The 24,781-nt window shown below is 41.9% G+C and overlaps 3 protein-coding genes across 3 annotated transcripts in view; 1 reads left to right on the top strand and 2 right to left on the bottom strand.

Annotated features, from left to right (window-relative positions):
* LOC310857050 (protein phosphatase 1 regulatory subunit 12A) overlaps nucleotides 1-24,781 on the bottom strand; it is a 336,915-nt gene that overhangs the window by 157,728 nt on the left and 154,406 nt on the right. The window lies entirely within an intron of this gene.
* Nucleotides 1-24,781, top strand: part of LOC310857231 (extracellular calcium-sensing receptor-like) — a gene marked incomplete at its 3' end in the record, with an annotated part of 111,461 nt that overhangs the window by 72,932 nt on the left and 13,748 nt on the right. The window lies entirely within an intron of this gene.
* LOC310857996 (vomeronasal type-2 receptor 1-like) lies at nucleotides 569-16,675 on the bottom strand (the record flags this gene model as incomplete). The annotated part of the gene is made up of 10 exons (XM_083764040.1): nucleotides 569-1,482; nucleotides 1,567-1,690; nucleotides 1,786-2,013; nucleotides 2,879-3,154; nucleotides 3,263-3,469; nucleotides 4,541-4,810; nucleotides 5,143-5,229; nucleotides 6,558-6,849; nucleotides 13,836-14,089; nucleotides 16,091-16,675. The coding sequence occupies 10 exons, from the start codon at nucleotides 16,673-16,675 to the stop codon at nucleotides 569-571; spliced, it is 3,237 nt and encodes a 1,078-aa protein (XP_083620166.1).

The raw sequence follows: 24,781 nt of genomic DNA, 5'->3' as shown, positions 1-24,781 counted from the left end.
GAGGGGAAAAAAATGAATAAATTCGTTTTCATTGTGAAACCAATAACCACTGTAGCTAATATAGTTTATTATAATGAATGTCTCTGAAAGTGCTTTACAATGGGGACACTCTGACATGATGTCACCAGTAAACACATGGATTATATTTATTTCATGCTTTTTTTGTGGAGACTCGGTAGAAGGAGGCAACCAGGTGCTCAGTAGGTGTGCAAGTATACAACACATAGAAATAGTAAAAAGGTGCTCCTGGGATGAATCGGGAAAACACAAAAAATTAAATCGGGAAAACAATCGGAGATCCGGGCACACTTAATAGTTAAAAATGAGGAAACCTTTATTAAACCTACCTAAGTCAGTGAGAGTTGAATCACACATTCCACTCAACGAGAACATGTTTATGCAAGGCGTACACACACACACGGAACGTAACATACATAGTCACACCACTTGAAATTAAACAGTTTGACAAAGACTGCACACTAAAGTGGAACGGAGCCTTTATCATCGGTAACACCTGTGAAGGAAGTCGGAAGAGGCCCAGAATAGCGTGTGTGCATAGAGCCTGCTGCTATGTCTTGGTGGCAGCCCGACCCATGATGGACTTCTTGGTGTTTCTCTCAGGTTTTAAAAGCATTATATAACACTTTGGTCCAAACAGTGCCAGCAAGAGGCCAAAACTAGATGCCAGAATAGCAAATACCTCCACCACATCTGCATATTTGCCTGGAGAGCTGATATATGCTGGGATGAAGGCTATCCACACGGCACAGAAGATCAACATGCTGAAGGTGATCAACTTGGCTTCATTGAAGTTGTCTGGAAGATTCCTTGCCATGAACGCTAGGAGGAAGCTGACGAGTGCCAGTAAACCGATATAACCTAGTAACACTGCAAAACCAACTGTTGATCCCACCGCACACTCATAGACTATCTTATCACTGTTGTATTCTGTGTTTTTATGAGGAGTCGGTGAGGCAGACACAAGCCAAGCTGTGCAGATTATTGCCTGGATGGAAGTAAGAGTAAGGACTGTTCCTCTCTGCTGTATTGTACCGAAGAACTTCATTATGTCTGAACTCCCAGGCTTGGAGGCCTTGAACACAGCCAACACCACCATAGTCTTTACCAGGATACAAGAGACACACAGCACAAAGCTGATTCCAAATGCTGCATGCCTCAGCTGACAAGTCCAGAGTCTTGGGCGGCCAATAAACAGAAGTGAGCATGAGAAACATAGTATGAGTGACAACAACAGTTGAAAGCTGAGTTCTGAGTTGTTGGCGCGCACCATGGGCGTGTCTCTGTGATACATGAAGATTCCTAGGACAATGGCACAGATAATTGTGCCTAGCAATGAGATGGTTGTCAAGGAGATACCCAGGGGCTCATGGTAGGAGAGGAACTCCACGCTCTTGGGGACACAGTAGTCACGCTGGGGACTGGACCAGAAGTCGTCTGGACAACTGGTGCACTCTGTAGAGTCTAAGAAAGAAGAGAATGGAATGGACAGACAAGTATCAGCCTATAAGATAACGTACTCTACCTAGCCAAATAATATGAACCTACCAGTCTCATTGCTGATCTCTCCCTCAGAGCAAGCGATGCAGTCAAAGCAGCAGACAGGTTCTCCTTTCCTTCTGGCCACACGGGTTCCAGGGGAGCAGCTCTCACTGCACACTGACCGAGGAGGCTACGGAGGAAAGTAACAATGATCAATGCCAGTCCAATCTAAATTACATTCACATCATGAGCTCCACATGAGCTATTTTAGAAAGCCTAAGTGACCTTTGTGGATTCAAAGCTCCAGAAGATTCTGTCTTCGTCGAGGATGAGTTCTTCACCTGCGGAGGCTGACTTCTTCACCACACCTACAGTGTGAACCTCTGCGCTTCCATCTGGGAGCCACGCCCAGTTCAATATATCATATATTGGTAAAGCATCGCCATTCTCATCAAATGATACTTGATCACCAAATGACGTGGTGAAGTTGACCTTCTCCAGGTAATACGCAAGCTAGAAATGGTGATGAGCAGAATTGTGAAGAGCCAAATACTTTAACAAGCCTATACTATTTACATTGAGAGACAACCCTTTCGGACTGTACATTTACTGTCAGGCAAAGCATGTTACTTAACTGACTATGTCCATTGTCTATGCTTTTACCAGTGTCATATTTACAAAATGCATTCGTATTCTAGAAGTCTGAATCAATATAGAAAGATTAGCAGCAAGTATACTGTGAATCACATCTGTGTTGCTTTTCGCAGCTAATTTTGATTTTAGTTTTAGTCATAGTCTCTTCAAATAGTTTTCATTTAGTTTCAGTCACATTTTAGTCACCTGGAATGTTTAGTGTTAGTCTAGTTTTAGTCGACTAAATATCATAAGATTTTAGTCGACTAAATCTACGGTTGATTTAGTCCAGGGGTTCTCAACCCGTGGGTCGCGACCCCTCTGGGGGTCGCCAAATTATTTTGGGGGGGTCCCCAAATTATGTTCAACCCCCCCCCCCTGGTTTCAGTATTTATTTATGGTGTATTGTCTCTATTATTAACGTTATTGTAGCGGCCAATTTATATTGGGGGGCGGGGTGGGGGTCCCGAGACAGTGCCAAAGCATCTCCGGGGTAGCTTGTAGATCTGCTATTTTCAGCATGCAACCAAGTGTAAAATGACTTATACTGGATCTCTTGTCCACTAGTCCCTTCCTAACATTTTAGTCTAGTTTTTATTTGTTGATGAAACATATTTAATCTTAGTTTTAGTCTTCATAGCTTCATTTTCATTTAGTTTCCATTTAGTTTTTGACAGTGAAAAAAGGTAGTCGACGAACATTTTTCGTCTTAGTTTTAGTCGACGAAAACAACACTGAATCACACCTGCCATGGCTGGACTGTCTGCAACGAGGCACAGCTGTGCCCAGTGAACGGCCCTCTTCCTGGCACACACTGCAGCATGTCATGGAGGGCGTGGGCCACAGCATACACAGCCTTGTACACACAGTACTCTGCCCTGAGGTTAGAAACGTCCAGAAGTGTACTCCCTGATGACGCCAGGTCCTCTTGCCCAGTACACACCCTTCCACCAGCATCCGCCCACTCCGACGGTAGGGGTGCAAATTTACACTGAAACGTGTGCTCCCAAAACTGCCGCGCCTGGGGAAACAAAATGAAAGATGTATATTAACAGAAATATCATAATTATGAAAGAACAGACATGACTTTGGAATTGCAGCTTAAGTGCTAAAAAAAAAAAAGCCTTACTATTGAATTTTCGTGGCTGTTGTTGGGGTCACTTCCAGGATGTATTTTAGACAAGAAGTCCTTGTAACCTGGTAACACTCCACGACGGACGTCAATGCCCAGCATGCCTCTCAGGTACGGCATGAACTCCGGAGTCTGGAGATTAGCGTTGTTTGTCCAGGCCACGTCGCCTATCCACTGCAGACCTGTGACATTCTGCCTCACCACCTGCAGTGATTGTGAGTTGATATTGTTATTAGGCATGCAGTGTTGGAAAGTGTGGGGTGCATCAGGCCTGGACTGGCCACATAACGCACCAGACATTATGTCCGCTGGTGGGGCTGATCGGTAGTGGGCCGGGTGGTGGGCCGGTCTGGGTCAAATGTTAACCCTTTTACTGCTGCCATTTATTGAGAAATTAGGACCTAATTCATGCCAGCATTTTTTTAATTTGAGCTCTTATTTTGAAAAGCCACATTTTGCCTCAACCGGAAGTGAGCTTATCCCTGCCAGCTTTACGTTGCCAAGACAACCTTTGTTTACATGATCGAATCATGCCGGTACATTTTAGCACTCCACAACGTCGGCTCGTGCCGTCAAAGAAACGCTGTTTTGACCAAAAATGCCATCTGGGACAAGGAATAGGAGATACAGGCGATTGAAAGAAACGGATAGAATGGATTCTTATGGCGACGGTGAATTAATATGAACGATCCAGTGCAGTGCTAAAAACACTGCTAGCTAACCGGCTAACGTGAGTAGCATTATGGCTTGATCAATCATAAGCACTATAAAAGAGCAATTGCCGAAGGGCTTCGGCAATGGCAGCAAGCGTTAATATCAAATTAATGCTTCAATTGCCGAAGGGCTTCGGCAATGGCAGGAAGACGGTTAAATTAGTTGTCTGTTTCAGTGTAGTTGCCTGTTCGGTTGTGTATCATTTATGTTGTTCGGTAAAAGTGAAAGTCAGTAGACTATACCTGCGCTCTGGTTGTGGTGGGCCAGTCTGGGCCCAAAAATGTCAGTGCCGAATTTTTGTCTCAGTCCAGCCCTGGGGTGCATACGTCGGTTATACAGTCCGATAGCCATTAGTCCGTCAACACCGTGGCCGGTTAAAACTGACCCGAGGCTCCCGAAATGCATGGCAGGTTAAAACTAACCCTTGGTTATAGGTTTAGGGTTTGGTTTTGGGCATAGGGTATGTCGGACTAATGCCTGCCAGAAATGTACGTCGGACCAAACGCCATGCACCGGTTAAACTGCATTGTTACACCCCTAATATTCAACAGGCCTATAAACCTCCTCTATGAGATCAACCATGTAGTTCCCGTAGGCGAAGGCGATGGCCACGCGAGCTGTGGACGTTTTCATCACACCGACGATCCTCCGCAGCTCCGCGGGGCCGCTGTCCAGGGCCAGACCCTCCGAGTAGGCCAGGCAACCCAGACCGGACCGGGCCAGGTCCGACTGGAAGAGCCGCGCGGCGTTGCCGCCATACTCGTCGTCGATGTACAGAACTCCTACCCAGGTCCACTTGAACCGCTTTATAATCTGCAGCACGGCTTCCACCTGATAAGATAAAATAGATTATTAGATTAATAATCACGTATTGGTAAAAACGTCCCAGCCTGCTTTGCTGCGTTCCGTGATTTGTGACCAAATTTGACTGAGGCGCTGCCATTGGATTTCTTTTTTTCTTTTTCTTTTTTTCATGTCATATATGAAAGCAGGGAATCATAGCTTATTGCATATTGGTTGTTCAGTTTGACCCACCACCAGTTTTGGAGATATGGCTTATAGAGTAATGCCCTGGACCCTGACTACTTCAAATGGATGTCTTTGTCGAGTATGTGGAACATGAACTACTACCAACAACACGTCTATTGTCAGTGGAGGTTCACCTGGAATGCATTACTGGGGATCGTTCTGAAGAAGGAAGGGAACTGCTTCCGGTCGCTCAGACTGGAGCTCAAGGCATGGTAACTGACCTGTGAAAGGAACAAACACATACACGCTGCGACTGCGGCCTGACTCTCTCTGAGCTTCTGGAACCTTTAGATAGAGCTCTAACTATAGGCCCCATTTACACCGATCCGATTGGTTTAAATGAGTCTAACATGTCACATGACTCATTTAAGGCGAGACATGGCAGGTGATGGTCATGGTTTTTCTTTTCTTTTTTTTTCAATTTTGTGCTATTTTGCTTCCTAAACATGTTTTCTTTCAAACTGAAGCAAATTAAACATTCAAAATACAGATGTAGATGTTTAGTTTAGTAGTTTATTTTAGCCAATGACAGCTCGTTTTGCTGGGTGAAAATCCACCCTCTCTATTTTCATGATTGGTTGTTGGTAGCCTACAAAGGAACTTAAGGAAGTGACCATATTTGGATCAAACCACAGTCAGCTCGAGGTCCAGACCTTTCCAATGATTTCCAAGTCCAAGCATTATGTATAGATCACAGTGATTGATATTTAATGTTACAATGTTATCCAATGTAAAAACATCTTAATATCACACCAAATATAGTCCCCTTTTCCATTAAAGGAAAATCTGCTATCTTTCAAGAAATATAAGGGGACAAAATAATGTGAAAATAATAATATATTCAAAGATTTGCACACATTTTCAAAATGTTTCTAAATATTTTCAAAAATATATTTCTTATTTTAGCCATACTATCGTCATGTTTTAAATGAATGGAAAATGCCAATACACACACACACACACACACACACACGCCAATGGCGTTTTTAATGTTTGTCTAGACAAGACAAACATTAAACAACAATAAAGGTCCAGGATGAATCAATCATGGAACACGGATGCATTGAGCTCTGACATTATGAGAACGTGGCTCATGCCTCCATTCTAAATCTCCCTGCTCCACTCACATGCTCTGCCTGTACGTAAATACAGTAATATCTGCTCTGCCTTTAAAGCTTAAAAATACAGTCGACATTGTACATCATATCATAATTGTAAATGAGCAAATAACCAACATTAATTATTTGCTGTCGGGGTAGACACCTTGCATCTATATTCTAATTCGTTGTGCTTTGTGTTTCTTCGTAATTTAGTGCCCTACTTGATCATACTACAGCGTCACTTAAAACGTATCAAAAGTAGCAGATCTACAAGTGCGAATTGTGGCACGAAGCCAGACGTTTATAGAGCTTGTAAATCTGCTACCTAATTTTGCTAAATTTGAATTTGAATCCCGAAAAGTAACCGTTTTGAGGTTTTCCGCACCCGACAGAGACGATCGATCTATCAAATAGGTGATGGTAAAAGAAAATCTGAGTATGAAACTTACCAGGGGCACTCTGTACAAACCTAATATCCTAGAGATGGTGATGGACGCTATGGAGGTGGCGTCGCCCACGATGCAGAGCAGCGGCGAGCCGGCGCAGCTCTCATCCAGCCGGAAGAGCTCCTCTGTCCCGCTGATGAGCGAGAACGCCGAGCGGAACGCCACGCCCAGCGTGAGGCAGCTGTCGTAGATGCTGTAGCCCAGCGTGACGTTGGGCAGCAGGCCGGGGTTCCTGTTGATCTCGTCGATGGCGAAGGGCATGGTCTGGGCCCAGCGGTACCATCCGATGTGGAAACTATAACACACACATGACACAACGTCACTATATGAGGCATGGTCTGGGCCCAGCGGTACCATCCGATGTGGAAACTATAACACACGCATGACACAACGTCACTATGACCTCCTATCCCTGGTGTTGTTTTCGTCGACCAAAATGAAGACGAAAAATGTCCGTCGACTACCTTTTTCCACTGACGAAAACTAAATGGAAACTACATGAAAACTAATCTATGATGACTAAAACCAAGACTAAGTATACGACTAAATATACTGACGATTTCGTCAACAAATAAAATCTAGACTAAAATGTTAGGAAGGAACTAGTGGACAAGAGATCCAGTATAAGTAATTTTACACTTGGTTGCATGCTGAAAATAGCAGATATACAAGCTACATGTTTGTAGATCGGCTATTTTCAGCAAGTTAAAAAAGCAGTCTTTGCGACGGCATCAAGGCGACTGTAGATTTAGTCGACTAAAATCTTATGATATTTAGTCGACTAAAACTAGACTAACACTGAAACATTCCATGTGACTAAAATGTGACTAAAACTAAATGAAAACTATTCAAGAGACTATGACTAAAACTAAAATAGAAATTTGCAGCCAAAAACAACACTGCTCCTACCTGGTGTTGAAATGAATATTAAAAAAAGTTCTGCATGCTCAGCCTGTTATTATAGATACTTTAATTCATTGGTTTATTTGGACGGGACAGAGAAATGGAACTCCATTGGAACTAATACAAACTAAACATTTTTTTTTTTTGATACTATATTAGATATTTTTTGGGTGGGGGAGTGATTATGCGAGTGACAGGACAGTACAGTAGGCTACAGCTACAGTACATAAAGCTTACATTCTGTAGTTTCATCATAATAAGTAAAAAGCTGAAAAATGACCACTGTATATCCGATCACATATTAATGTCTCGTTCTGTGACGTGTTATTGTTTTCTTGTGTACCTTTTATTTTGTAGTATTGTTTTGTGCCTTCCTGTCTGCCCCTGTAGTTCTGTACCTGCCTTGTCTAACCTGTGTTGTGATCAGTCTTTGTTTCCACCTGTGTCCTCTTAGTCCCCCAGCCAATCCCTTTCTTGATTTGAGTTTTGTTCACCTGTGTCTAGTTATCCCATGTCTATAAGTATGCCCTTGTGTTTTCAGTTCTTTGTTGCTTCGTAAATTGTTGTCAGTGTATTTCTAGCTCCTCGTGATTCATTGTATTTTCCTAGTCCTAGTGTTATTTGTCTTGCTCCTAATTATCCCTAGTTTCCCCGTGTTTCCTGTGTTTGTTCCTGTATGGTTTTTGGATAATAAACCACCGTGCACTCGACCTGCCTTGTGTCTGCCTCAGTCTCTGCCTTGTCCTGCGCTTGGGTCCTACACACCTCTGACTCTGATCGTGACAATTAATGAACATTTCATAAAAATGTGGTGTAAATACACCAGATTTAGCAGAGATGCTCATTTCCATCCGTAGTTCCCGGACATTAAACACTGAACAAAACTGACGTAACGAGACATGAGAGGACAGCATTCAAGTACATTTCAAACACAGTAAAAAGAAGAAAAGATTAAGACTATTACTAGGGTAGGCCTATAGTCTATTGTGGTCTGAGAGTGATGATCACAAGACTGGTTGTTTCTTAACCACTGTTTCAATTGTCCTTGAGCTGTGAAAGTGGGGATCAGCTCCCTCAGTGTGACAGGGAGCTCATTCCAGTATTGACAACCTTTGATTCCTAAAGTAACCTATAGGTAAATTATGCTTAAATGGTTCAAACCTAACCAATTATTCCTAACCTTAACCGCAGTAAAACGGTGCCAAAACCTCTCTATTCCTAAACGTAAACCCTGGTAAAACTATGCCTAACCCTAAACTCATTTCTAATCTTATTCTCAGTTAAACAAAATAAAAATAACTGCTGCACCGAGCGGTCGGCATGAGGTCGGCGGGAAAAAGAGCGAGGGCGAGATGGATAATGGGCGACGGTACCTGTTACAGTCGAAATGCACGGCATCAACTACTGAATTGCATTGTTACTTTATAGCACCTTTTGTCACATTAACAGTATGGATAAGTACGTAAATCTGTCCCCTAAAGATACAGTATGTCACGATGGAAAACTGGAGAGAATATTTGGATATTCGGACAGGCTGAAAATAACTTCTATACTTGGCATTTAACTAGGCCTACTTAAACCCAGTGCAGCATTTATGTCGTGGGAGGAACATTCACCAAACATAGCAGATCTACAAGTTCACAATTTGCGTCACATCTGCAAGCTCACAATGTGTCACGATGTGACGCATTGTGAGCCTGTAGATTTTTCGTGAAGAGACTTTTTACTTTTTATTTTACTAAGCACAGAGGGTCTCAAGTGGTTAAACTGAAATGACATTTGAGTCAGTGTTCTGAGGCACCCCCAGCCAGGACCCTAGGGTGACACAGTAGCACCCACATTGAGAAACCCTGCACTGTAACCTTACTGCCTGTGTCAAAATATCGAGCATCAACTAAGCCTATTCCGTATATTCATTAAAACAAGTGCCCTGTTCTCTTCGCCTAAGCCATACCCATAGGGTGACCAGAAGCCCCCCTTTGCGTGGGACAGTCCCTCATTGCCAAGACCTTTCAGGCCTCCCACAAATTGAGACCCTATGCCATGCACATTGTGACTGCCAGGCAGCAGTGGTCAAATGCCCTAATAGCTAGTAGTAGTAGCAGAATCCATGTTTGAGAGCTCATTCATTAAGCCATACATGAGGTCAATGTGATACAAAAATGAGATCTCAGCTATGGCTCCTGTATCTCATCCTTTACTGCTGAGACACATGGCTCAGATGCACCTCTGATGATCTATACAGGAGATCTCAATACTGGCTCAAATGTTGCTCAATGTAGTATCATTGTTGTGTCTCAAACTTAGCTCAGATTGATATAAAAGAGAGCACTCAATATAATCTCATTCAAATCTCATTTCAGACTTTTAGTTACATCTCAGCTTTGTCTCAGAACGACCTCTGTTGATCTGCAAACGAGATCTCAAATATGCCTCAAATAATGCTCCAATTAGGATTATTTGTTGAATCTCAAACTGTATTGCACTTGGTCTGAAATGTGATTTAAATGTATGATATGAGATGTAGATATATCTACATCTAATTTAAATCACATTTCATACCTTTATACATTTCAGATTGATCTATGAATTTAATTTTTTTTATTGTCTCATGTTCCTCATGTTTGTGCGTGTTTTTTAGCGTTTGTTATTCATTGAATAAACCATATTTAAATAATCAAATGTGAGCCATTGTTATTGCATTAAATCATTGTGCACTGTTATATTGCAAAGGAATTAGAGAGTACACCGTCGAGAGAATGGCGCACTTGGAGAACCGTTACAATTAAGAGAAGCATAGGTCTGTGTGGGTGGAAACTCATATCCTGACAATCAGGGCGACGCGCTGATCGATAATCTTGTCTCGGATTCGTTCCACAACTTTCAGATCCCTAACCCCATGGCTCTTAGAACCTTCCAATATGGAAAATATGTATGACAGTCAAAGCAGATATAAGATCCATAGTGGTTTTTTTTGTAAAGTGAAACTTATATAATTGTGTCATTTAAAGAACTACCGGTATAACAGTCGGAGCAGATATGAGAGGTACATTTGTGTAAAATGAAACTTATGCATATAAGTTTGCAACTCATAAGAACTATATGTGACAGTAAATCCACATACAATATACTTAGTAAATTAGTATAACATGAAACATATATGATTTGGGAACTTATAATAACTCTAAATCCACATACAAAATCACACACAACTATCAGTGAAACCAAAATCTGATATTGTATTGAAACCATATGGCTATGCATGTCACATAGACATCCAGAGAAAACTAAACCTAATCTTACAATGAAATAACATGACAAAATAACAAGTTTTTGTTTCCTTTTACATTGTATGGCTCCTACATTATTAAGGGGGTGCTGGCCCCTCCTATATACAGGTTTAATGTTTTACATCACCATTACTTCACCTAATCAACATGAGTTAGACTTTAATATATTAGCGCCCCTCACTTCACACAGGTGTGATTTTTTCAAGATTATATGGGCAATTATATCAAACAAATGGCAATAGGCCAAATGATTGTTTTATTAAGCCATTAAGACCTGAGGACACGATTCTAAAAAGTGTCTTCTAAATCCTAACAGTTTTCTGAAAAACATGTTTCTATATCAGTGGTGCTCAAACTTGTTCATGTCAAGGACGCCAAATAGTATATGTAGGACCCAACCTGGGCACTCAAATGAATAGATGGCACCTAGGGGTTGAGGCTGAGATGCTGGATTTCACTATGCTGGAGGTGTTGTGGGCCTATCAGCAGAACATCGAGGAAGGAGGGTGCATACCCACCTGATAACCCAGAGAATGGCATCAGTCATTAGACTAGACTAGACCATCCCACAGTCTTAGGGCTGTATTTTGCGTGTCTTAAGTACCAGGTCTTATTCCCTAACTTGAGTAAACTAAAGACCTGGAGGCGTGATCAATGCTCTTTGGCCACTCAGAATAGCCAAATGGCATTGTCAAAGTGTCAAGTATGTGTGGCAAAGAAATGACTAAGCTGCCCTCACATATTGGAGTGAGGGATCCTATAATTAGACCGACAACCTACCACTATCCCTAACCTAACCCTAACTGCAAGCACGGGAGCAGCACATGTTCGAGCGCTAGTCCGACCGTTGTTCCCGAATGCTCCGTCGGAATTACGTTCTGATCCAACTACAAACACATTTACAATACTGCATATCTTCCTATATTAAAATAGATAGCACAGTACCGGACAGTACTATAGTATGTATAGCACAGTACGAGTAGCACAGTACAGTACAGTACAGTACGCGTACAGTATAGTAAAAGTATTACAGCACAGTAGGCCTAGACTCTGACAAGTTCTTATTAGCAGACTGCTACTTACTGTATGTTTTCTAATGTATTGGAACTATTTTTGCTGATCTTGGAGCACTTTACAAGTAAGACATACTATTTACCCTGGGTTTGCGTGTGTCTACGATGTGCGGGCATCCGCTAGGGATGGGGTGAGGGAGAAAAAAAAATTGTATGTTCAAACTGTACTACATTGTTGAAACCTACTACCAATAAACATATATATATAAAAAAAAAAAGGGTATACAGTAGCAACATCGACTTGGGTCCCCTTCGTCTCTCTATGTTAACTTTTAGTTTTTAGAAGGGGTCGTCGGAATCGGGACTCAAACCCGCAGCACGCTGTCGGGCTGGATTGCCAGCCTAGGTGCCTGGACCGCTCGGCCGGCCCAGGCCCTCCCTATGTTAACTTGAGACTACCGTATTTACCAAATGTGGGTTCAAGCTGTAACATTTGAATACAGTTTAGGCCGGGCCGGGCTTTAATTTTCAGGTCTGTTGAGAAACTCTACCGCTGGGTTCTGAATGAACAGCAGCTCGAGGGTGACAAACAATGCATGTGTGAGTAGTGAGTACCAGCTAGAAACTATAGTAAAATACGCACATCACTTCGTGGAGGTGCTGGGTTCAAAAAGTAATATAATAAGGGAAGGGAACCCGCACATTCATATGCTCCAAAAGATACATTTATTGACGACGTTTCGAGCCAAGGCTCTTCAGTTTGACCAGATGAAGAGCCTTGGCTCGAAACGTCGTCAATACATTTATCTTTTGGAGCATATGAGTGTGCGGTTTCCCTTCTCTTTTCATATGAGTACTTGACATGACAAGTTTGAGAACCACTGATATAGCGACATGAGTTTTTCAGAAAACTGATTTAGAAGACATTGACCTCAGGTCTTAATTGCTTAGTTATTCCGTTTATTTTTTGTGCAAATAATTAATTAACAAATTAATTTCATGCATTGCTGACAGTAATACATGGATGTTAGTTAAATACGTGTACCTAGTAGCCCTAGTAGTTGGCTTTGTGTTGTGAAGCTCTCAATTCGTGAAAGATGTGTTTAAAAAAATAAAAAATAACATGAGAAATATCCCCCTAGGCTACAGTACCAAGCTGAAATCCCGTAAGAGGACACTTTTGGACAAAAAATGCGAAAATAGCAGATCTACAAGCTCAGCTATTTTCGGGCCGCAACCCAGCACTCTTTAGCTAGTGGAGATGCAGTGTACGACATGGATTTCTAAACACATTTGTTCAACACAAAACACTGTGTTCAAGTTCAGGAAACTTCTGGGAAAAAGCAATTCTCCTGAACGCTGCCTTCTGGCATGGCATGGCATGGCATGGAAAGGATTTGGCATTTGCATTTCTTTCACCATAGTAAATGCTGCATTCGTGGTCGTATCAAAAATGAAAGGAAATATTATAGGCCTATGGTCGAATATCACATCAAGGCATTTACTTAAGAAGTAGCCTGGGGTCCATCTATGCTTTCTATGGCATAGGCAGCTCCCGGCAGGATCCGCCGGGGAATCTAGACGCAGCTGCACGACATGAAACTAATTAATTAGAGCAACAGAGAGAGAGAGGAGTGTGTGTGTGTGTGTGTGTGTGTGTGTGTGTGTGTGTGTGTGTGTGTGTGTGTGTGTGTGTGTGTGTGTGTGTGTTTACGTGTGTGCGTCAATTTAACAAAGGTGCAGACGATCAGAAATCAGAGAGAGTGATCGACGTTTGCGCTACTCTATGCCGGATTGAAAATGGCCTCAAATCTTTATATATTTTTGAAACAGTGTTTTGAAATAAAATCTTTGCTTCTGGGCGGGGTCCCTGGAACAACCTATTTTCAGATGGGGGACGTCGGCGGCCAAATACAGATAATTTCTGGGGTCCTTGACATGAAATATTGAGCACCACTGATATAGAAACATATAGAAAACTGTCATGATTTTCTTTTTTTCGACGTCAGGCCAAATGAAGTAAGTAAGTTGCTAAACCAGGTGTTGGTTGTGTTGTATGTGTGATAGATACCCACCCATAGCATGTGGGCTCGCCTGGCTCGGCGGTGAAGGGCAGCTCAGGGAAGAGGGAGGAGAAGTGGATCGGAAACAAGCCTCCCAGAACCACGTCTCCAGGCTTGTACATTCTGTTGAGGTTCAACTGAGCCTGTAACTCACAGGAGGAAGAAGAGGAGGACGCAGAGGAAGACAGAGGAGAGGAGGAATGACAGAACAACATCAAGTATGAAAGCAGGTGTATGTGTCGAGAAGCCCTCATGTCCTCCACTGCCTGACGCCCACCTTACCCCAAATAATGTGTCTCGTTGTGACGTTTTATAGACTGTGCCGTGCCCAGTGCCACCCCCCCCTCGCCCCCCCAGCTGTGCCAACGTGTGCCATTACGTAATGTGGGCAGAGCCAGAAGAGTACCCGTAGGGGCAGGGCACGGCATAGCATTAAAGGACCACTTCGCCACTTTTCAATGTATCTTCATATACTACTATAAACTTGACCCTGTAAAAAAATAAAATAATCACATAGTGATATCTGTCAGGTGAAAGAGTCTGTCTCCATTGTGTTGCGGTGGTCTAGTTTTCATGAGCTTTCATTAGTCAGGTGGTTTCACCTGACAAAAAAGATGAGAAAAACACTTTCTGAAGATGACTCAGGTTTTCTGAAAAACCCACAGCAACGTTAAAGGACAACTTCACCTATTTTCAACGAATACCAGAACACTCGCCTCAAAACAACAAATTAATCCGGCGGAACGGTAGAACGGTCTCTATACGTGCTATTCTTAAATAGAACTATATGCCTAAACGGTTAAACCTGCCCTGACTTTTTTTGCCCGGGTTTAGTGCATCATCACATGGAGACAGAGGGGCTGGTGACCAGGGGAGTTCGCAAAACTGCCACAATGCAACAGTTACCCCCAACAGTTTCATACTAATTCGCTATCCACACTTTTCCTGCGCTGTGTGTGCTCCAGTTCCTGTTGATTTCATTGGATATCATTGGTCATCTGACCAGTTTCATTGGTTTTCATTGGATCAAATCGACAGGAACTGGAGCACACACAGCCCAGGAAAAGTGTGGATAGAAATTCATGATTTCTGAATGCCATATTTAGCCAGTACGAGCACAAATGTCCCGTTTACTGCTATGGCGGCATCCATCTTTGTTGTAAAAAGGAAACAAATCTCTTGCAATGTCCCGCACCATATTTGCATACTGGGCCATGGTTGGTTTAGAGCCTGGTTCCAGACGAATCTGGTTGGTACTATTTCGGGGTCCGTGAAGTCCTCCCACAATTGAGCGACACCAGACTCAATCTGCCTGGGGCAATATGCATTGCAAACTAGAAAAAGTGCCCCTTTGGGCACAGGTTGTGGCCTCCTGGTGGTGCTATAATAGGCCAATGTGAAAAGGGTGCCATTTATTCATAAGCCTTTGATGGCAATTGGATAATTTGAGGCATTTTGTTCCAAAAATGTGTTTAGCAAAAATCCACCTGTTGGTGGCGCTATAACAGGCCAATTTGAAAAGGGTGGGATATATTCCTCAGCCTAGTAGGAAAGTGTGTCAAAGATTTCACATAAATTGCACGCTGCGTTCATGATTTGAGGCTTTTTATTCAAAACAGGCTAATACTGCAAACTTTGAAAGCCAATGTTAGTACCGGTAATGTGTTTTACAAAAGTCGTCCTCCTGGTGGCGCTATAGATTAGATGTATTTATTATCCACAAGGGGAAATTGTTTTGCTCAGGTCAATGCATACATTCTGGACAATACATACAGGACAATAAATAATTATACAAATTAAATAAAACACCCAGCAAAGTACTAGTAAAATAATTCTAAAAAATGTAAAGCTATTTAAAAGTAAGCAAAGTCTCTCTCCACACCATGAAACACTCATAATGTGTGTGTGCATGCGCTCAGTCCAGTTCGTGTGTGTGTGTGTGTGTGTGTGTGTGTGTGTGTGTGTGAGGGTGTGTGTGTGTGTGTGTGTGTGTGTGTGTGTGTGTGTGTGTGTGTGTGTGTGTGTGTGTGTGTGTGTGTGTGTGTGTGTGTGTGTGTGTGTGTGTGTGTGTGTGTGTGTGTGTGTGTGTGTGTGTGTGTGTGTGCGTGCGTGCGCGTGCGTGCGTGTGCCGGAGGAACTGGCAAGCAGGTCCAGTTGAGGTGAATCAAGTATTGGGTGTTTGTGTTTGTTAAGGAGCCTAATGGCAGAGGGGATTAAACTGGCACTGCCCTTTGCCTTCTTGAATCTCGATGCAGTGTATCTCCTACCCGAGGGCAGGACCTGGAAGCAGGTGCTGAGGTTATGAGAGTTGTGTCTCTCGCGATCTTTCCTGCTTTCTTCACTGTCACTGCAGAGCACTGCATCCCACAGAGTTTAGACCCCACGTGGGTTACCCTCCGCAGCTTAGCCTTGTTGGACTCTGAGAGCCCTCCATACCAAGCCAGGAAAGAAAATGTAAGGAGGCTCTCTATATGGCAGATGTAAAAGCTGCGGAGGATGGGGCGGGAAACATCCATGTATCTCAGCCTCCGTAGGAGGTAGGTCCGCTGCTGGCACTTTGCGAAGATGGCCTGTGTGTTGTCGTTAAAGGTCAACCCACTGTCAATAGTGGTCCCGAGATACTTGTAGCTGCCGACCATTTCCACCACCTCCCCACCGAGTGTCAGCTGCGGATTAGGGTCGAGGTCGTCCCTCCTCCGGGAGGTTATGAGGAGCTCCTTGGTCTTCTTCACATTCAGCTGAAGGTAGTGCTCCTCACACCACTGGTGAAGCTTCTTTGCTTCCTCCTCAAAGTGAGCAGGGCTGTTTGAGGTGTCGATCAGAGCAGTATCGTCTGCGAACTTCACGGTCATGCTCGCACTGTCCGAGCCCCTCAGGTTGTTGGTATAGAGCGAGAACAGGACTGGGGAAATCACTGTCCACTGGGGGGCACCGGTAGATTAATACATTTATTATTCCTTTATTAATTTACCTGATCTGTGTGTCTTGTTTTTCTATGGTCAATGTCATCCCTTGTGTGCCCTATAGAGGAATGCAACGACCCATATTAGCCTAAAGCTGTACGAACGTAAATGCGCAGTGTTGGTAATAAAATAACCACTACTTCGTTACAAGTAAAAGTACGGAATTGACAATGTACTTGAGTAAAAGTACAAAAGTATCGGCATCAAAATGAACTTAAAGTACTAAAAGTAAAAGTATTCATATTGCAGAATGTCCCATTTCACAAGTTCAAAATGTGTAGAAAATCTATTGAAAATAGCCGAAATGTATAGGGTTGAAGTGGTTAATGTATGTTTTCTAGTCAAAATTAAAATCACCAAAGTAACTAGTAACTAAAGTTTTCAAATAATTGTAGTGAAGTAAAAGTAAACATTTTGGCTCCGATATGTATAGTGGAGTAGAAGTAAAAGTACTGGAAATTAGAAATACTCAAGTAAAGTACAAATACCTCATGCGTGTAATGCCGTTGATATTGTGCGGTTGCCACGGATGAGACGTCGTCCTCCCCTGGCGTGCCAATTTACAACTTCCCGTGACTATACAGGCTCACGAGTCTCCAAGCGATTCAGACTGATGCAATCTAACAGCTTTCACTGCTAAAAAGAGGTGGAACATTTTGATAATAATTAATGACCCGATGACGTGTTCTTCCCCGGTGGCCAAGGGGGAACATGTTTTTCTCCCGTCGGGGGCCCGGCCTCAAAGGACCTTATAGGACCTGACCCAGCCACGGCTTCCCGCGCCGGTAAAGAAATTGACACATACACAGAGCTATGTGTGAGGAAGGCCATGAGCAGAATCCACCATTCCCACCATCTCTTTGAACTCCTGCCATCTGGTAGTACAACCACCGTGTCTCTCCTCTCCGGAATAATCCTTATACTTACTTGCTATGCTGTCAAGGAAAAGGAGTCCGTGTTGCAGAACTGGTGATTTAATAAACAAAATAATGTAAGGACAAACGTGATCAGCCAGGGTTCTAATTCTGTATCCAATCTCCGTAGTGAACAAACAAAGTAATATCTCTCTTCCTCTCAATAATGCGACTCTTCCCTGCACACCAGAACAGAAAGTAAACACAAGATATCCCATAATACTCCTCGTCTCAGCCTCAGCCCGCCAACACAGTTAAAGGAACAATCCCCCTGTATACATACGTACCTTAGGGTTGCAGTAAGAGGTTCAAGACCTGAGAGGAAGAGGAAGCATCAGCAGCAGGGGCGTCCGACCAACACTTTCTTCCACCGAACCCTACGTACATCAGGACACTGAATGCTTGCCATATAAGAAGGCCAACATCCTGAGAGATGAATAGTAGAGATGTTTCCGATCATGCTCTTCTTCTGATTCCGATCATTTGATGTTGAGCATCTGCCAATTCCTGATCCGATATTAATATTTTTATAGAACACTTCTATCGCAATAGCACAATAATACAATAGTACAATAATACAAAATCACAGACAATATCCAGTCTAATATCATGATATGGATATAATATAGGGACATGTTGTTGCGGAGCATTTGCCTATAAAGTAGGCCTATAGGCCCACACAGTGGTGTCATTGCTGTACATTGGTATCTGGAATGTATAATGCTGTTGCTGCAGGGTGAACTATATAATAATAATAATAATAATAATAATAATAATAAAACTTTATTTGTATAGCACCTTTCATGACATGAAATGCAGCTCAAAGTGCTTTACAGAATAATGGAGAATAAAAGAAAAGCATGGGTGTAGCATATAGTATAATGGATGTTTTATAGCCTGCTCGCCCCAAATTCACCGGTAACGTCACCGGCCTATTTCCGATCACCCAATCCGATCGGGACAACCCTAGTAACGTGTCATTGTTTTAGACCGGCCCATTAATGTAGCTTTTAGCGTAGGTTCAATAAGGAAGATCCTAACCATTCCATAATAGTCTACGTCATTTCCGTTCCCACGCTGTCAAAGCTTGTTCATTTACAAAACCAAGCGCGAGCACTTTTCGCAGCAGCCAACCAGCGTCTCTAACCTGTCATTCTCCTTTCAGCCAGCGACCAACCCACCTCCATCCCCAGCTCCACCTTGCTAAAAGCCTGGAGCCGAAGGGGAAGTGGGCCTTGCAACTGCTCTACCACCATCAGCGTCTATAGACTCCATGGGGGCTTCTCTCCCTATCAATTTTATGCCTGCTAAAATGCTCATGGAGTCTAATCGCCAAAACAATCTTTTGCAATAAACATTTTGTTATTTTGCCCGGCTGCAATGCTGCCAAAAGATTCCTTTCTAATAAACATTGTTATATCATATTGGTATGATCTCTCCTTTATTGAACTAACCTTATCGCAAACCATAACCATAACCGGCCACGTAGTCGTCTAACGGCATGCAGGACTAATGGGCAGTCCCCAGATGACCACCATGCAGACCCTGCTGCTTCAGCGCTTTCATATTATACAATAATTGAAGAATAGTTGTCAAAGTATAGCTCTGGTGAGATAATACTACATTACATGGCATGCAGTGCACAGGATTATTTTGATATGGAAGGACTATAGTTCACCCCACCAAGCCTTGAATTCATGGAGATTTCTTTAGATTTTGTCAAATTCCTGAATAAATTAATTCAAGGCTTCGTGGGGTGTGTAATAAATGAATTCAAGGCTTCGTGGGGTGTGTAATAAATTAATTCAAGGCTTCGTTGGGTGTGTAATAAATTAATTAACACTAGGAAGTCTGAGCAGCCGTTCTGACCGAATTTGAAATTTCAACGTTTATTTTCTTAGCCCATGGAGTCCAGAGAAAGTTCCCCTTGCATGACTTTGTCTAAATATTCGGTTGAAATCATCTCTGTTTTTTTTTCCATTTGAAACATTTTGTAAATATGATTTTAGGCATATATCTCTTACTCAGTCTGACTATAATCGGCCCAATCGACCGCCGTCACCCTTTCTCCCCCTCTCGTCTTTTGTTTGCGCTGCTTGATAATGGTGTTAATGGTGATTCCCCGACATTTACTTTTCACTTGATATCGTTTCGTAGAGAGCGCCTACACAACCGATTTATATACCAAATGAAAGCCCCAATTCCATAGTTTACATGGTATTTTGATTTTTTTTAAATGAGCAAAAAATGAGCGAGTTATGGTGGTTATGGTGGTAGGGGTGGAGAAAAAAAAAGAACACACAAACAGCTGGAGACGGCATTGTTGTTGTTGTTGCTGCATTCCATGTCCAACGAATTAAATCATATACGTTTGGCTGGTTAATTAACTTGGAATTTGTTTATTATTTTGATAAGATAATAGGAATATGAATACAATGATTATTATCATTGTTATTATTATTATTATTATTATTGCATGCTCGGTTAGACTCGACCCGACATTTACTTTCCATGAAGCGAGAACGCTTGCCGATGCGCGATACAAAATAAAAAGTGTTTGAATAATTCCAACCAGATAGACCTCCCGAACCGCTAAATGTTTTGTCAGTCAAAAGAACAGTTCTTTCTGCAAGCGACGTGGAACTTATGTAGGCATGCTGCTGTGGATTAATTTGTTCTGGCATATAGGCTCAATATCGCCAGCTCTTTGTCAGTCAAAAGAGTTCAGCCTGTCCGTCCTTCTTTATCTGTAAACTTTTTCTCTCTCTCTATTCTATTCTATTTAGTGTGCAAGGCTTACATCCGGTAAGCCACTGTATGCGCTGACTTCCATACACAACACATACACAAACCGTATCCTCTCCTCACCGGATGTTGAATTCACAGTGCTAACGGCCGTATTATGAACGATGTTTATTAATTAAACTGATATAACAACATAACGTGGCTAATAATTGTTTATTTGGAATGTACTTTGGCTGGTAATTTAGGTAAATATAACGCGACTCACTTGTATAAGTAATTTACCGCGGACAGGCCGCATTTAATGCAATACATTGGCTTTAGTAATGTTGTTAGCTTATAATATTAGCAACTGTAAGCTAACGGCTGGAGGACTACGGACAATCCGGTCAATAACATCATTACACTTAAACATTAATACAATTATGTCATGTTTACATGCCTAGTCAAGCAGTCTGTACATCGCGTGGGGTGACATATATTAATTACATCGATAACACACAAGAAAAGACAAGTGATCTTGCTCTTTTGGAAGGAAAAAAATAACAACAAAAGGCAGCAACGTGACACTCTTCCATGGCTATGTTGCAATATAGTACTAACGGGCAACGGCAAAATATATATTTTTCACATGTATTATTAGTTTTATACATTTTAGGAGTGAAAACATGTGTTAAGAAACATATTATGATTTAATTCGTTGGAAATGGGATGCAGGCTTGAACAATGTCTTCTCCAGCTGGAGAGGGACGTGTGGGGGAGAGAGTGGCCAATCAAATCGCACCAAAAACACGGTCCCATTGACCCTTCAGCCGACTGAGTAGTAGTGATTTTTTTTCAGACTTCGTAGTGTTAAAGGCTTCATGGGGTGTGTAATAAATGAATTCAAGGCTTCATGGGGTATGTAATTGACAGAAAATACGAAACTTCTCCATTAATGTATGTCGTGCCCTGCCCTCCTTACAGGTACGTAATGTAAACTGTAAACGTCTTTCTGCCCAGGTGGCCGTTATGAACGATTACGTAATGACGGGAAGTTGGCACGGGCGGCGGGGGTTGGGGGGGGGGTCACAGCAAGGTTTATAAAACTTAGCAACTGGAGGATTTAGAAAACGGGGGTGTTAGACAGAGAAGGAGGAGGAGAGTCATGATGTGGTCTTCTCTAGACACACAGCACCCGCTTCCATACCTGTACCTGTACTTGATATCGTTCTCTTCCTTCTCTCCTATGTCTTGCTCACCTCCCTCCTCCTCCTCCTCTTCTTCCTGTGAGTTACAGGCTCGCTTGAACCTCAACAGGATCCACAAGGACGGAGACTTCATTCTGGGAGGCTTGTTCGAGATGCACCTCTCCTCCGTGTTCCCCGGGCTGTCTTTCACCTCCCGGCAGCAGGACCCCGTTTGCTATGAGTGAGTATAAGCCAATGCAACAGCAAGCAAGAGAACAGGGACATTGTTTTTTATTTATTTTTTATTATGTGTTGTTGTACCATAAGATTATTTTGTGTATATTGTTTTTAAGAATTCATGTCTCTGCTGTCGGGAAAAAAACACCAAACTCCAAAATGTTCATTTTCCATGCAGAAAATGAAAAATATGCATTTTCCAGGAAATGAAGAAAAACATATATATATATATATATATATATATATATATATATATATATATATATATATATATATATATATATATATATACTCTGTTCCCGTGAAGTGAAAACGCCTTTATTTTATTGTATTAATAGTGTCAGAACAATAAATGTCAGAGCATTAATGTCAGCACTGACATATTGCTCTGACACTATTGTGCTGACATTGATTATACAGTAGGCTACTGACACAGTGACACTGATTGTTTTTGTTTTCAATCATGATGATTTAACGTTGGTCGCTATATGATGACGTCATAACTAATTAACTATATGGGACCCTGACGAAGGCTTGTAGCCGAAACGTGTTGGTCCTCCCATTTTTTTATGATCTTTGCCATGCCATAAAATAAAATAAATGCTATTTTTCACTTCACTGGAACAGTGCCCCCTTTTTTATCTTCATGTTTGAACCCTCACCAACGACCACCTGTATCCATTTCACAACAAAGGACCACGGCAGCGCTTCCTTCCTCTATTTAACTGAAATGCAGCTCAAAGTGCTTTACAGAGCAATGGAGAAAGAAAGAAAAGAAAAGCAGTAATGCAATACAGTGAGGACATGAATAACAAAAACAATTCAAAGATCAATTCAAAGCAAGAGTGTAGAAGTATAGGTCTTGAGCTGTGCTTTAAAAGTGTCTACAGGCTGCCTGTCGAAGGTACAGTGGGATTTTGTTCCACGTCGTCGGCCCGTAGAAGCAAAAAGCTGCTTCACCGTGTTTTTTAGTTGCCCTTTTTTTAGGCAAAGTGAGCAGGCCAGCAGTGGAAGACCTTAGGGGGCGGTTTGGGACATATTTAGGCAGGCAGTCATGTAGGTAGGAAAGTGCGAGACCATTGAGAGCTTTATAAACAAGTAAAATCATTTTTAAATCTATCCTAAAAACAACCGGAAGCTTATATATATTTAACATATATATACTTGCATGAGTTAGTTCCTTTAGCAGACAGTTTGAGGGCCCAAGGGTTTCATCGGTTCAATATTTTTTTTAACCAACACACAGACATAAAGGATGTCCAATGGCACTGATTTATGATGAAAAAAAGGATCAAAATCCTTTAAAAAAAATGTTCGATGTTTCCTCCCTGACAGCAACGATTATGCAAGGTTACTGTGGCATAGGGATGGGACGGTAACCGTTTATCTAAGCATTCATAATAATTCATCGTATTGTGGCGATGATAATTTATTGTGAAATTGTCCTTCATCATACAATTGGCTTTTGTTGAGCTGCAAATTCAGTATACCACTTAAATTATCTGCACGTGTACCGGTACAAAAACATTTGACACACTCTACAAGCTGTTGTGAGCTTGTTTAGCTCGAACATTCTCAAGTTGTTAACATTTCTGAATCTGAAGCATATTTTGATCACCACGATAATATAGTTCATCACAAATATATTTATTTTCATCATTAGGACTGGGACTTTAACTGATTCATTTCAATTAATTATTTACGGAAACAATGATTATCGCGCTTAGTTTTTGCACCACGGAACCTTTCTCACTGGACGAATTTCCAGGCATACCGATCATACCGGTGCACACAATGGGAGAATAAGCCGATCAGAGGCCCAATCCCAATCCACTCCCTTGCTGACTCAATGAGCCCTCACTGACTTAGCTGCGCGTTCATGTGAAGTCTGCGAGGGCTTGAGGCATGTTCCATTTGAAATCGGTAAGTCAGTGAGGGCTCAGCCCCGCCCCTTTATGTGCCCTTTGCCAAAGTCAGCGTCGATGCTGACTTTAGGCTGACTTTGGCAAATAAATTACCCACAGTTCATAGCGTTACCAGTGGAATGAGGGGGATCCTCCGAACGTCAATAATTTAGGTATGCAAATTAGTTATGTATCGCGATTAGAATGTCAACAAACACAATAGTGCTTTCTTACTGTTCTCAAAAGGAGACGGAGTGCAGGATATAGGCTATATATTTAATAACAATAATAATATTAAGGGAAACATGATGAGAAATGACTAATGAGCAAAGTAAAATAATATGGAAATGAAATGTATAATACACATTATTATATATGAATATTACAACTCATATCTCACAGGAAAGTGTATTTATTAAACTAATAATAAAACGATCATCTTAAATACTAAAATAGACATGATAGACATGTATAAATAGGCTAAGCATGTAGGTAGGCACTGGCTGTGAATGAGGACAGTTTGTATAAAGTGATGCAAGTGTCATGAATGGCGGACTCATCTTCAAAGTGCTGTCCCATTTCTTTCACAACAATTTGGAGCCCTTGCAGCCTCTCACCCTCAAGCACTTACAGCTGACGTCACTAAAGTCAATGAGGGTTCAGGGCTCAGGGCTTGAGGGAGGCAATTGGGATTGGGCCAGAGTGCTTTGCTTGGCCCAGTGGATGATGGGAAATCACATTGATTCACTCGTGATTCACAAAATACGTTTTAATTGAAACAAATGCTTCTCGGGTCAAACATTGACATGATATTAAAATGCAATTAATTTTGATGAATTAATTAATCAAATTAATTTGATTATTTATTTATTTTCTTTTAATCGAGTTCCCATCCCTACACACATGGACACGGTGGCATGTTGCCGTGTCTTAAAGGGACATTCCACTCATTTTCAACATTTTACTATATCATTAATATACCTTAGGGCGGTTGTGTGGGAATAATAAAAAAGTCCCCCCAATCTGTGT

This window comes from Protomyctophum parallelum (assembly GCF_964188405.1).
Source record: "Protomyctophum parallelum genome assembly, chromosome: 4".
Lineage (NCBI taxonomy): Eukaryota > Metazoa > Chordata > Actinopteri > Myctophiformes > Myctophidae > Protomyctophum > Protomyctophum parallelum.
The sequence above is the reverse complement of the archived record's forward strand: the minus strand, read 5'-3'. Positions and strand labels throughout refer to the sequence as shown.